At 35.8% G+C, this 13,949-nt stretch overlaps 1 protein-coding gene across 1 annotated transcript in view; it reads right to left on the reverse strand.

Annotated features, from left to right (window-relative positions):
- The window catches only part of RYR3 (ryanodine receptor 3), a 731,065-nt gene that overhangs the window by 74,547 nt on the left and 642,569 nt on the right, over nt 1-13,949 (reverse strand). Inside the window, exons 68-71 of the mRNA XM_078151313.1 lie at nt 10,553-10,640; nt 10,352-10,444; nt 1,376-1,546; nt 871-930 (exon numbers count right to left, since the gene is read on the reverse strand). Coding sequence (XP_078007439.1) covers nt 871-930; nt 1,376-1,546; nt 10,352-10,444; nt 10,553-10,640 — 412 coding nt within the window. The remainder of the gene's footprint in view (nt 1-870; nt 931-1,375; nt 1,547-10,351; nt 10,445-10,552; nt 10,641-13,949) is intronic.

A 13,949-nucleotide genomic window follows, 5' to 3' on the forward strand; every position in this document is an offset into this window, starting at 1 on the left:
GGCATGTTTAGTTTGGAGAAGAAAAGTCTTAGGAGGGACATTGACCTCTGTCCTCAGGTATGTAAGAGGGATTGGACTTGTTCCTTTTGGTCCAAGAGAATAGAACTTGAAGTAAGAGGTGGAATTTGCAAAGAGGCCAATTTAAGCTTTACACTAGGGAAAAAACCCCAACTTCCCCACAGAGCTGTTCAAAGGCTCATTTCTACTCTTCCTGGTATGGCTGAGAAGGATATTATCCTCCCTTCTTTTTTCCTTTTCCCCTCTCTACTATGAAAGTAATTTTCTTTAGAAAATCTTTAGACATATAGAAAAACTGAGAGCCTTCTTAGGAAGAGAAGTGCTAGATTGGAAAAGCTCGCATAATCTTTTCATCTATTTTACTACTTTTAGACAGAATTACTAGCACCATTTCAGATGTGAATACATTTAGTTTCAAAATCTCTTGGGAGGAGATAACTTCTCTCAGGCAACAAAATCAATGTCTAATCAGCTTCATTGTTAGGAAATTCACAAATTTAATCCAATGCTTCTTACTGCATTTTGACCAATTTTTTCATGACTCGTTTTCACATCTGATGGACACCTAGTCACCATTTTCTGAATGATCCATCCTTAGTCTTTTCTTTATATATCCTGAAATGTCATTAAAATGTCAATCAAACCCTAGATTTATTGTAGAAAAACAAAGGAATAAGTTTTTTAAATACAGAAAGATAATTTGGTTAAACAAAAACTTATTGAGATTGTTTTGAGAATATTTTTTAAAACTGTGTGTTAACTCCAAAGGGATCAGCAAAATCCTTCAATGATCATTTCTGTCTGTTAAAAAGTATGGGCTTATATAAGCTCAGTGTCTCCTTATGATATTACCTTTTCCTGCAAGTGCAGGTTATTCCTCAGATGATCTTTGACTTCTTCGTCTGTATCCCTCTGTGGAAAGATATTTTGAATTTTATTACTTGTGGTCTCTGCCACCTACTGGGGTGAGGGAGATAAGTGAGTGATAAACTGGGACTGCTGGTACATTGTACAGCTAAAGATGAAAAAAAAAAGAGATACAGAAGTAATGGATTTATCTTGAATGAGGCACCAGGTTCTAGAGTAGTTTTAATAACTAAGCTTTTACTCTTCTATGAATCTTGGTTTTTCCATCTGCAAAAATGAGGCATAATAGCAGTTATTGCCAAAATGCCTGTAATGAGGGTTGAAAAGGATGATGTTTCAAAGATATTAATATGTTTTTGAAAACTGCAGGTATGAGCATTATTATTACAGCATTAAAACTTAGGCAATGTTTAAGGAAGTGGCCTATTGTAATTATCACCCATAGCAGATTAGCCAAGTGCATTACATATAGCAGAGAATCATGACTTACATAACTGTATCTTATTTTTGCCAGAGAGATCAGCTCCTGATCACCTGGAGTGCACATATTTAAGCCAATGGGCAACATTTTCTTCAGTGCAGCCACAATAAGAGATGTCTGGATGGAGTACAAATCACCCCTCCGCTTTGTCTTCTTCCGCTCCTGGTCTTGTCCTCCAGACTAGAAATTGATGCCAAAAAAAGAAAGAAGAAAAAAGAAAGAATGAAAGAGCATCTCAGTGGTTTTTTGAAGGGATCTACTTTCCCAACAAGTAGCCTGCTTCCTTGTGGCTCATGGCTTTTTGAGATTACAAATAGGGCCCAATAACATTTCAAAGGACAATAAAAATTGGTGGACTAAAGAAACAAAATGTAATCATGTAAACAATAAAATAATTTTGCTCATTATTAAGGTAAATAAGAATATTATGAAGAATGAAAGTTTTAATTATACTGATCTGAGGCCTATCTCTCTCTATAACTATAGATGTATAGATATAGGGAGATATAGATATATTTCTCACGTACATTCCAATACCTTCTCGATCTCATATATTTCTGGATCAGACAGACAGTGAAAGGAATTGGTAGCATTTTTAAAATGATTTGATTTCCTGATCAAATTTACATTGGAAAGAAATAGTGTTCTTTATGCTTTATGCTTACAGAAAAATTTTAAAGGGCTATTCTAATTCCCTTAGCAAAACTGAAGATGTTCTACACAGTGGGGGACTAGAGTTGCTATGGTCCAACTTAACTATCATTCCTGTACTAGGAAGCCAGTAGCAGCAGTCAATTTAACCATCCTCACGCTGAGACAATGTGAAAACTCTCCTAGAAAAAAGGAAAATCTTGAGTACAGTTCTGTTAAAGGGAGATGCTAATAGAGGCAAGAACCCTAGGCAAAAAGAAAAAAAAATTTGTATTTCTGCAATTAAACTAATCCTTCTCTCCTTCCTCCTTTCTTATTCCTTTCAGAGATAGTTCATCAAAAATGTACTGAAGTAGTAGATTTAAGATAGCCATCTAAAGTTCTGAGCAGCATGTAGCAGCTGTAGTAAATCACATTCCACTTGGCCAATAAAGAGAATTCATTCTACATGATATGAACTGGGTACAAGTGACAAATGGGGCTCGTTTTCTTCCTAGACTCTGGATGAGAACAAAACATGGATCTCTCTCTCTCTCTCTCTCTCTCTCTCTCTCTCTCTGTCTCTCCTTCTTCCTCTGTGCCTCAGATGGGGGGAGGTTTGGTAGGTAGAAGGAAGGAAGGTGGTGAGGAAAGAGTAGGATGATTTAGAGATGGTGAAGAAGAAGAAATTTATGTCCACCAAAGCTTTGCTTTCAGAAATGCCCATGGAAATGTTGAGGGCAATGAAATGATAACAGCACTATGGTTTACAACAAAACACCAACAAAGGCCCAAATAAATACTGTTGTGTGGACTGCTGACAGACAACATGGGTTTCCCCACATTTTGTGGCACTGATATGCAACCTAAGTCCTAGGGTAAAGCAGGCTTTTTTTTTTTTAAATAGGAGATAGGCTTTATGAGGATGCAAGTGGCTAGAAGACAGCTTTGTGACTGCCCTTATTCCTTCCTCCAAATTGTTCAGTTCAATTTAATTTTGGTAGAAGTAGGTACTCTTAGAAATGCAGATCTCATTTTTTTTTAAAAAGCCTGCCATTCCCCTTCTTTTAGGAAGGTTAAACAATTCCCATTTTACCTCTGACCCTCCCACTCCCAACCTCCCAGTCTGTTGCAAGAATTTCTAATTGTTTGAGACCACAGGCTAGAGAATACCTAAGCTGCATGAAGTATTCTCTGTGGTCTGATGTACCTAAAGGTGGTTATAGCATTAAATCACCAGGGAGTCCCTGGGGCCTGAGTGGCCACATACTGCTAGTATTTTCAGTCATATTGAGGGCACTCAGCACTCAAGGTTCCATAAGAAACCAGGGCTAAGTAGCAGGAAGAACCTTTAAGAGGGAAGGTAGGAAATAAGTGCCTGGGGCAAGAGGAGGATGGTAACCATATATTAAGTTCCCCAGAACACAGCAAAAAGTGAAAACCATTGTTCTCCAAAATAGGGTTTGGGCCATTTTTTATTTGTCTAGAATTAATGTAAACCTGGCCCCAGTTCAAAATGTCTTTCTCATCTCTGGCATAGGCAATAGGTGGAGTGGTCTGTAGGCTCGAATGAATACATGGAGAGAAAGAAAAAGAAACCACCTTTAAAAGTAACCTGAAAATTGCTCAAGTAGAGACTTTATAAATTACATAACCATCACCATCACCATCACCACCACCACCACCACCAAAATACAACTTCACTGGTCTTCCTATTTCAAATGCCTAAGTGGACCCTGGGGGAAATGGTAATGGAGAATACTGGTTTTTCATAAGAATCACCTTATGGTTCCTTAGAACAAGGACAATAACCAGGACTTTTCTGGTAGCTTTGAAAAGCCAAGGACTACCTATGGAAAACAGTGGTATTTTCAATATGAAAGCAATAAAACTAAGTGATGGCCCAGACTGACAAGCCTGCATGTCCCCATCTTTGTCAGAGTTGTTCCTAATATAGTAGTTGGGATATCCTTCCAACTAGACTAGAGTGAGGTGAGGATAGCATCTTCCATCCAAGAACCTAAATTCGTTAATTCTATGGAAGAGCAACCATGTTCACTGATCCAGAGTAGAGAATTCCAGGTGGGGAAAATCCATGCCATACCACCCTCATGGCAATCACAATGAAGAGGGTAACCAGAGTCTGGCACTTCTATTACTAGAACAGAAAAGACACATCATGCATGCATTTGACCTGTACCTTTACTTGCATGGCCTGTGTGAAAAGAAAAAAAAAAGAAACAATAGGAGAAGAGTCAGTTGAGGCAGGGGGCCCACACTGTAATGTACTACATAATAGTCACAGTTTCTTGATCAATAGAATGGAAAATCAATGGTACTTTGAAGTAAGTGACACATTGTGTGATAATCAGATGGACAGTTAAGATGCCGAGTTAATGAGGTTGACTTTTGTCATTGGGTAGAAAAAAAACATTAAAACCCAACAATCTACTAGTAAAGTGAGCTCATTTCAGTAGTCACTATTCCAGAGTGTCTGACATTCTGGGTCTGATTAGCAATTGGTTCATTAGCTTCTATCATAAGCCTGTGAAATTTAATATCTTTCCCTTAACCAAATAAGGAAGAGAACTGCTTCTCTTTTCTTTCTCTCCCTTTCAATCCTGTCTTTCAGACTAGATATTCCCACCACCCCACCTTCATTAGAAGGAACACTGGCACAGTCTACAGCTTCTTGGAATATCATTCTCATTTTCAAACAATATTGTCTTCTAGACTTTTAAGTCTATCTCAAGTGAGGAGACAATATTCATTGCTTCTTTTTGCTGCTGTTAACTAACTCAATGATAGATTTTATTATTATCAGTCCTTATGATCTGGGCTGGAATTCTTTTTTATAATCTCCTTAATAAATTTTACATGTCATTTTATTCCTCTTCTGTGCAATCATAACATTCTACTTTATATTACAATTATTTCCATCTTATTTTCTCAACTAGACTATATGATCCTTGAGAACATGCCTTACTTATCATTGAATTTTCCTGATCACCGAGCACAGCAGACCTAGACTTTAAATGCCTGTTGAATTGAACCTACCAATGTTAAAATTCCAATGAAAGAAACCTCTGCTGTCTAATTAGAAAAAAATATGGATTTCCAAAATAACCACTTCCATATCATTTAACTCCCATATTTAATATTCTCATGAATCAAAGAGCAATAATCTTGTGTTTTCAGAGACTGCGGCGACTTTTCAGGCAACATGTCACACAGTAATTATTGAAGTAGATATCACACTAAAAGTCTACATATGGTACAGTTTTTATACAATTGCACCCTTTGTCTGCATAAATATGGTCTATTGGCAGACCCTGACTTACATGTGTCCTTCACATACAAAGAGTGTGCTACACCGACCTCTCACAATATTTTCCTCTAGTCCCAAGTCCCTGTCCCTCATTTCCCATCTCCCTTCATCTCTACCTCCTACCCTACTTAAGCTCCTGCCCCAAACTATAGGAACTCCAGTGGCTTGGAACCAAAGGAGTTCTAGTTTTCACTGCCATATAGATAGGAAGACACAAAGTCAAGGACTCATGATTCCACCATAGGAAGCAGTGGAAGTTGAACTTTGGAAGCTTTTTCCGCAAATGTATTACTTATGGTGTGCAAATTCTATAATATTTTTAGCATACGTATATATGCACTATTTATTATTTCATTCATATATGGAACTCCATTGACCTAGACTTAGTAAATAAGTCCTATCCACTATTCTGTGAAGCTCCATTTTGAATTAGGACAGTCCTGTATTTCAGTCATATTATGGATTAAACAGGTGTTTATGACTTGGTCTGCAAATTTAACAGGCATATAAAAAAGTCATTCTATGATAAAGTGCGTCCTGAATTCTAAAAAACTGACTTATAAACAAAACTTCCCTAATACAATCTGTTCACACAAATTGGTGACTGTCTATATTTTCATATGGTGATAGGAAAGCAAAATTAGAGGAAAACCAATAGAATTTTGGCTGTCAAGGGACATGCTGTGTTCAGGGGCATCTTCTTATGTATGTGCACATATGAATGAGAAACAGTAAATGTAATTGTGTGTTTGTTTGTTAAAAACATTAGTAGACACCTGCACCAAAAAATTTTCAAAGATTTTCCAATAATTTTTATTAATGCTCCAAGGTTAGTCAATATGATAATCCCTGCATCTTTTGCATTACTAACCTGCTCTTTTAAACCTGGTGAAGAAACTAGTACATCTTGAACTAAACATTTTCTAACTTACCATTCCCCTCCGAGGAAGCTGCTGCCATTTTTCCAGAAAAAAAAATAAATTAAAAACAAAGAAACACTTGCTCAGCTTTAGTATATTTAGCTTAACATATATTAGCACACTAATGTCATGTAAACAAAATATACAATGAGCATTCTACAAAATGATTTTTCAATTTCCAGGAAAAAATACAGCTTTGGAACCAAATGTAAATGAATTTGATTTGAAGAGTCTTGCTCACGGTATATTTTCTTTATTTCAACTTTCTTTATGTTTATGTAATCACATATGGGGTAGGAATGAGCATGCAGCATTCATGTCCACATACCTTGACACAGACCAGAATGTGCAGAAATACTTAGAATTTATACCACACCAGTATGCAATGAAGAGTGGAGTAAAAGCAAGCACAAGAGGGAGAGGCCATGAACCTTGTTCACCAAGTAGAGAGGGGAAATCTTATCACAGGCAGATGGGGACAAATAGGGGAATCAACTGATGTTAATTAATAATACCACTTCCTAGGCCCTAGATGCTTTCCTAGATTAGAAATATCCATGGAAAGCCTGAAAATAATAATAACAACAATAATTGACATTCACATGGCACTTTGGTAGTTTGCAAAGCATTGTTATTTGAACCTCACAATAGCTCTGTGAGAAGGTACTGTAGGTATTATTATCCCCCATTTTTACAGATGAGAAAACTGAGGCTTGGAAAAGATAAGTAATTTGCCCATAGTCACACAGCTAATTAGGTATCATGGGAAGTATATAAATTTAAGTCTGTTTACTTTGCCACATTACTTCTAGTGAAGTATCCTTACTAAGAGGAAGATATCTCACAGATGGTACATATTGCCCTGAGCTGAGTGTGACCTTTTGATTTTAATCTGGGAATAGGAACCTAGAATCCTGATAAGGCCTCTAAATTGGGTTATTCTTAGTTGAAACTAGCTAAGCCATGATTAAGACATTATATTCTAAAAGAAATACATACCTACTCAACCTTTAGCGATTAGTGTTAAACACTGTAGATATAATATGGACATAGAATAGACATAAATGTTTAGCCTTTAGATAGCTAAGTTTTTTCCACTGTAATAATCCTTTGCATCTATACCAGGGGTGGGGAGCCTGCAGCTTTGAGGCTACCTGTGGCCTTCTAGGTCCTTGGACCTTTTACTGAGTCCAAGTTTTACAGGACAAATCTTTTTATTAAGGAGATTTGTTCTGTGAAGTTTGGATTCAGTCAAAGGGACACTTTTGAGGACCTAGAGGGTCCACAGGCTCCCCACCCCTGTTCTATACAATGCCCACCTGTCCTCAAAAGGCTAACTCTAGCAGACTGAATTTAGAGCACAACATTTTGATGAACTTTATAGAGACAGCAAGTTAGTAGAATAATCTTCATTTTGCTAGAGTGAAAATTAAGATACAGAAGAATTTAATGACTGGGCTCTGGTTACACAGCAAGTGAATAAAAACACAGGGCCTTCTGATTAATAATAATAGTTAGCATTTACATAGCATTCTAAGGTTTGCAAAGCACTTTACAAATATAATCTCATTTTATCCTCACAACCTCTCTAGGAGGTAGGTGCTATCATTATCCCCATTTTAAAGATGAAGAAAATGAGGTAGACAGGTTAAATGGTTTGTCCAGGGTCACAACATTTAGTAAGTGTCTTAAGCCAATCTGAACCTGGGTTTTCCTGACTCTAGCATCAGCATTCTATCAAATTTGCTACCTAGCTGTCTATGATTCTCAGTCTTTGCCTCATTTCCGAAATCACACTGCCTCTCAACTCTCAAAGGAGCAATAAGAAAGATTTCATCTTGAGGAATATGGTGAGTATTAGTTAACATCCAAGAAATGCTTTGTAGTATATGATGACACTGTAACATATAAAGACAAAGTACCACAGTTGCCTGATTCACATAGAAAAGATTTGCAAATTATATAAATGAAAATGAAAATGCAATGATTTGCCCCTGTAGTCTTATATTACAACTAGAGAGTTCTCAAAAGGGAACACAGTACTTTAATATTTTTTGTAAGTATGCATTCATAAGCAAGTATCTAAATGCTGTGTTATAAAGGAGTTAAAAGTAACAATAAAAAAGTATCCACAAGGATTCTGTCTTTCTATCTCTGGTCCCTAGCATAGTGTATTGCACATAACAGTTGTTTAATAAATGTTGGTTGAATTGAATATATTTATGCTCTATTTAATATTATATATACTTCGTCTTCCTAAATAAGTGGTCACACTAAAGAAGCATGTTGGGCTAGTGGGTTAATTTTGAAATGTCATCATTCAGTTTCACCTGATTTGGTCAACAATCACAAACCCAAGGGACTTAGGCCACCCCTCATCAGAAAGGTGAAACCCAGGGTCATCTTTATTGAACTTTCTCTTTTTCTGTGAATGTTGGCCTAGTTAGGAAAAAATGGGTAAGATAGTCAAAGGCCTAAGGAAAGACTAATTGATTGGACATGCTGATGTGACTGTAAGAAGGAAGAGAAGTCGTTCAGTGAGTTGGGGACTAAGATTTCAATTCAAAATAAAATTTTCCCACTGAGAAACACAGCCCAAGGCAATACCCTAAGGGCGAGTCCCATTCAGTAATAGGGACTCAGGATAGGATATAATCCTTATTGTACCTGTGCTTTACCTTAGCAAAAACTGTGCTAATAACAAAATAAAATAATTTTTAAAATTTTCTAAGAACACTTGTAAAAAGGGAACAAATAAAAATGGAATTATGTTATCATAAAGAATCCTCTACTAATGGAAATAACTCCCTTGCCCCCAGTTTATCTATTCCGTAAATTTCAATTTGTACATATCTCCTTTTACTAAAGCAGATGTAAAAATCACATAGTTATTTCTGGTTCCCTAAAGCAGCAATCACAGCACAGTAAACTGTAGACATTATGAAATTATGAACCAAAGGAAGAAGAAAACTCATGTTGTATTGAATCTGTTGCTTCCTACACTAAGTTCGAATCCAAAACTAACTATATTTTTTAGTTTTGTAGTCTTGAGTGATCTTTTGGTGTAATTCTAGCACTTTCTTGCAATCTTAAATAGAACAAAGGTATCATCATGACTCACTTGTGAATCAATGGCTCTTTGTAGTAGTGATTTTAACTTACTAGGGGATCCTCATGAGAAATTCACCAGCATATTCTTCCATATGCAACACTCTTATCTAGATTGAGTGATATATGGAGGATACATGCACTACCATGTATTATACATTACACATACTTTTATAAATACAGTCAACTCTCAATTATTCTCCCTTATGAAAGGAAATAGAAGCCCAATTTAATACACTGCAGTGAATGATACACAAGTCATTTAGAGTTGCCTTTCGTTTTGTACTTACATTTGGATATAGGTATATTTAGTGATGTAGGAATTCATGTAAACAAAAATGAAACTACAGCCTGCAAACCTGATGTAGGAAAGCTAGGAAGCTTATTTCCTCTTCCTGTTCCTCCTGCTGCTGGGAAGAGGTGATCCTCTTGTAGCATCATAACACTGTTTCAGACCTTCCAAGGAGCAGTGGGAGCATTTCAGTTTCTGAGGGCTTCTTTGCACGAAAAAAGTGAGGGTTCTGAGATGTGTCAGTGAAACATGTCTGTAAAGTACAGCATGTACTATCAATAATTTTCAAAGCAAGATCTTCCAATTGCAGTCTATTCCCTAACAGATAATCAAGAGTTGACAGCATGTACATATGTGTTTGCATTTTTTTTAAGTAGTAAAAGCCTAAGTTACGGCTTCTAAGAAAAATCTTTTGAGCAAGAAATCTTCAAAAAGTATTATGCAAGTCCTAAAACTTCATTTGTCTCCTTTTCAGTATATACAGCAACACTTTACTCATAAAATAGGATGATTGTGTGTATTTAGGTAAGGATATTTTGTTCTGAATAATTTTCATGAAATAACAATGGATGTTTTTGGTTGTTGCTTGGCCTATCTGCTGAAAAATTGCCTGAATGCAGAATTAATCCCAGAAAAATATCAGCTATCTAAATCATGACTGAGTCCTGGGGTTGAATACCCCTTTAAAACGACACCTACTGACTTACTTTTGACATCTTGCTCTTGCTGTCTCCAGTTAAAAAGGCCAGATTGTTAATTTCGTTCTGAATCACAAAATTTTGCTCTTCCCGCTTGAAGTTCTGGAGTTAGACAAGATAAAAACAAAACAGACATTGACACAAAGTTTCCAGGAAATATGCCCTTTTTTGACAAGGATCTTAAACACAGGGAATGAGGAGACAGCTTACATGTGATTTACACCAAAGGATAAAAACCTCAGCCACCATTCGGAAGAGCTCATCGGAATCAGCATCTGGGTTTTTTAGCCAGTTAGATCTAGGGCAAAGAATAAATAAATCACATTATATAAATTATCAAATACTCCATTCTGAGATAGCTAAATTATGAACTACTATTCCCACCATTTAAAATCAATAACCCCTATAAATATCAAAGCTGAAAAATGAAATGAAAACTATTAGGAAGAGAAGAAACTAATATTCTTTGCTTTGTTCAAAGGGCAAAGATTTAAATACTCTTTGTCATGATGCTATTCTACATTTGGGGCTTCACTGAATATTAATGTTAATGATGATAATGAGAAGACAGGTACCGAGGAATAAGCTTTGGACCCAGGTCAGGAGAGACTGGCTTTACCACTTGGAAAAGTAGTTGGGTGATGTTGGGCAAGTTACTTCACATTTCTAGGCCTGAGCTTCTTCATCTTTAAAAATGGAGGGTACAATTAAGTTAGCTGTAAGATCCCTTTATATCAGCATATTCTACATTAAGAAAAATCTAATCAAATTTATTCCTACTAAGTTGTAACATATAATTTGTGTTTAGAGATATGCATACATTTAAGGCAAGATATTTTGAAACACCTGAATTGAATACACCATACATATGATTCTGCCTTGAAGAGTACTTTGGTGGGGATATATATTCATATATTATATATATTCATACATATACACATATATATGTACATACACATACACATATATATTGAAGAAGAAATGCTAGGCTAAAAGCAAAAAGCAGCGCCTTTTCAATTCACACAGGCAGTCTGTCAAGGGAAACCTGGTTTACTGAGTAAAACTTGATTCTTATTGCTACAGACTTCTGAAATAGAAAATTTTAAATAAATACAGAGTAGAAGTAAGCTCTGATTTTTTTTTAAAGCCAGGCCAATCTATAATTATCATAAATGTGGTGACCATATTTTCTATTGCAAAGACAGAATATATGATGTGATAAAATCTTTACTTTTTGCAAAACCTGATAAAAGTGTGTTTTTTCCTTAAATTTGAGGAAGGATGCCAAAAATTTAGGACATGTTGGTTTATTATAGATACCTCATATGTTTCAATAATTTAGGGCACCAATGGCTCAATGTACTTTTGTTTGTTTGTTTTTTAGGCAATGGGGTTAAATGACTTGCCCAGGGTCACACAGCTAGTGTTAAGTGTTTGGTCTGAGTCGGGATTTGAACTCAGGTCCTCCTGGCTTCAGGGCTGGTCCTCTATCCACAAACCACCTAGCTATCCTGGCCCAATGTACTTTTGAAACTATAACACATCTTACTGAAGGACTTCCTTGAAAAAAAAAAGCCTTTTTTTTTCCAAACTACTACCTAACACAGTGTTTTTTCTGACCATGAGAAAATAAAAGGTATAATTGTAAGAAGTGCAAATCCACTGCTGACTAGAACAGGTAAGCAAATGAATATGGCTTCTTCCTTAAAACTGGCCTGTTCTTAAAATCATTGATTTGGAGACTTGGTGAAGAGTTTGATGTGAGTTGTTCTGTTCAAGGGCACTTGTGTTTCAGGTAGGTGTAGGCCTAGATGAATTAAAAGGTCCCCTCCAAGTACGAAATTCTGATTCCTGCGCTTCAAATGTGTAGAGCTTCAATTATTTTTTTCTTTTTTGTAAGTTTAACATTTAGTTTATATCCCAATAGCTACACTGAACCCTCTCTTGTTAAATTACGCAATTTAGCAAAACCAACTGAAAAACTGACGCTGAGTGAGGTTGCATACAATATTTTGTACTAGTAGTCCCCAACTTCTCCTCTGAGAGGAGTGGTATTTCATCCTTTCTTCTCCAGGATCAACATTAATCATTGCTTTTAATCTAAGTTCATTTGCTTCTTTGTATTGTCTTTGTTTAACCGCTATGATCACTAAATATGTTTTTCTTCTTATTCTGCTTTATACCAGCTCATATAAACCCTTCTGGCCCTTTGACAGAATCCAAATTTCACAGAACAAATCCCTTTAATAAAGGGATTTGTTCTGTAAAACTTGGACTCAGTCAAAAGGCAGCACCCAAGGACCTAGAAGGCTACTTGTGGCCTCAAGGCCGCAGTGTCCCCACCCCTGACTAGATCTTTGAAGCACTAGAAGGCCATTTACAATCTGTGTTTCACAGAAGAAATTTCTGAGCTTGTGAAATTATTCAAAACACACTTTTCACCATCACCATCACCATCACTTACTGAGACCCTTCAATTCAGTATTTTATTTGCTCTAGGGGAATGTCAGTGTATTTGAGACTCTCCTGTATAAGCAATGGATGTGGTACCATACTTTGATAATGTTTGGATTATGGAATCAAGAGAATAAATTTATGGGAAAAGTTCAGAAGTACTACTTTTTTTAAAAAATATACCAGGTACGTAAGTAAGAAATGACACAATGTGAAATTAGAATTTTCAGTGTCAGTTTCTTAGGCTATATCACTAATGCTTAGAAAGTCTATTTCAAACTATACCATAAAGCAGCAATCATCAAAAACATCTGGTATTGTTTGGAAAATAAGAGGAGGATCAAAGGAATAGACTAGAAATGGAAGAATAAGAAACAATAGTACTCAACAACCCAGGGTTTGATAAACCAAAAAATATAAATTACTTAAGAAAGAACTCCCTATTTGAGAGAGTTCTGGGAAAACTGGAGAGCGGCTTGGCAGAAATTAGGCTTAGATCAACATCTTACAATGTATTCCAAGATATATTCTAAATGGATATATGACCTTAATATTAAAGAGCATACTATATATAGTATGTTATACTATACTATACTATATAGATATATATATATATATACTATATATCTACTATATACTACATATATACCATATACTTATATACTATATAAGAAAAGCAGATCACATACTTCTCATAACTATAGATAGGATAAACATGGGATAGAGACAATTACAAAAGATAAAATAGATAACTGATTACATGAATCTGAAAAGTTCTGCTTAGACAAAATTAATGCACCTAGGATAAGAAGGGTAGTTGATGAATAGGAAAAAACCATCTTTGTTGCCAAATATCTCTGATAAGGATTTGGTATCCAAGATATATCAACAATTAACACACACATACTCCCTAGTAGATAAATGGTCAGAAGATATGAACAATTTTTAAAAGAATTGAAATTTATTAATGATCACATGAAAGGATGCTCCAAATTACTAATAATAAGAGAAATGAACATCAAAACAGCCCTGAGGTTTCATCTTACACCCTGCAAAATGGCAAAGATAACAAAAGATGGGAAAAGTCAATGTTTGAGGGGCTGTAGAATGATAGGCAAACTGATGCATTGTTATTGCTGCTATTTTGAAAACT

The sequence above is a fragment of the Phascolarctos cinereus genome, unplaced genomic scaffold (assembly GCF_003287225.1).
Source record: "Phascolarctos cinereus isolate Bilbo 61053 unplaced genomic scaffold, phaCin_HiC Scaffold_3;HRSCAF=262, whole genome shotgun sequence".
Taxonomy (NCBI): Eukaryota; Metazoa; Chordata; class Mammalia; order Diprotodontia; family Phascolarctidae; genus Phascolarctos; species Phascolarctos cinereus.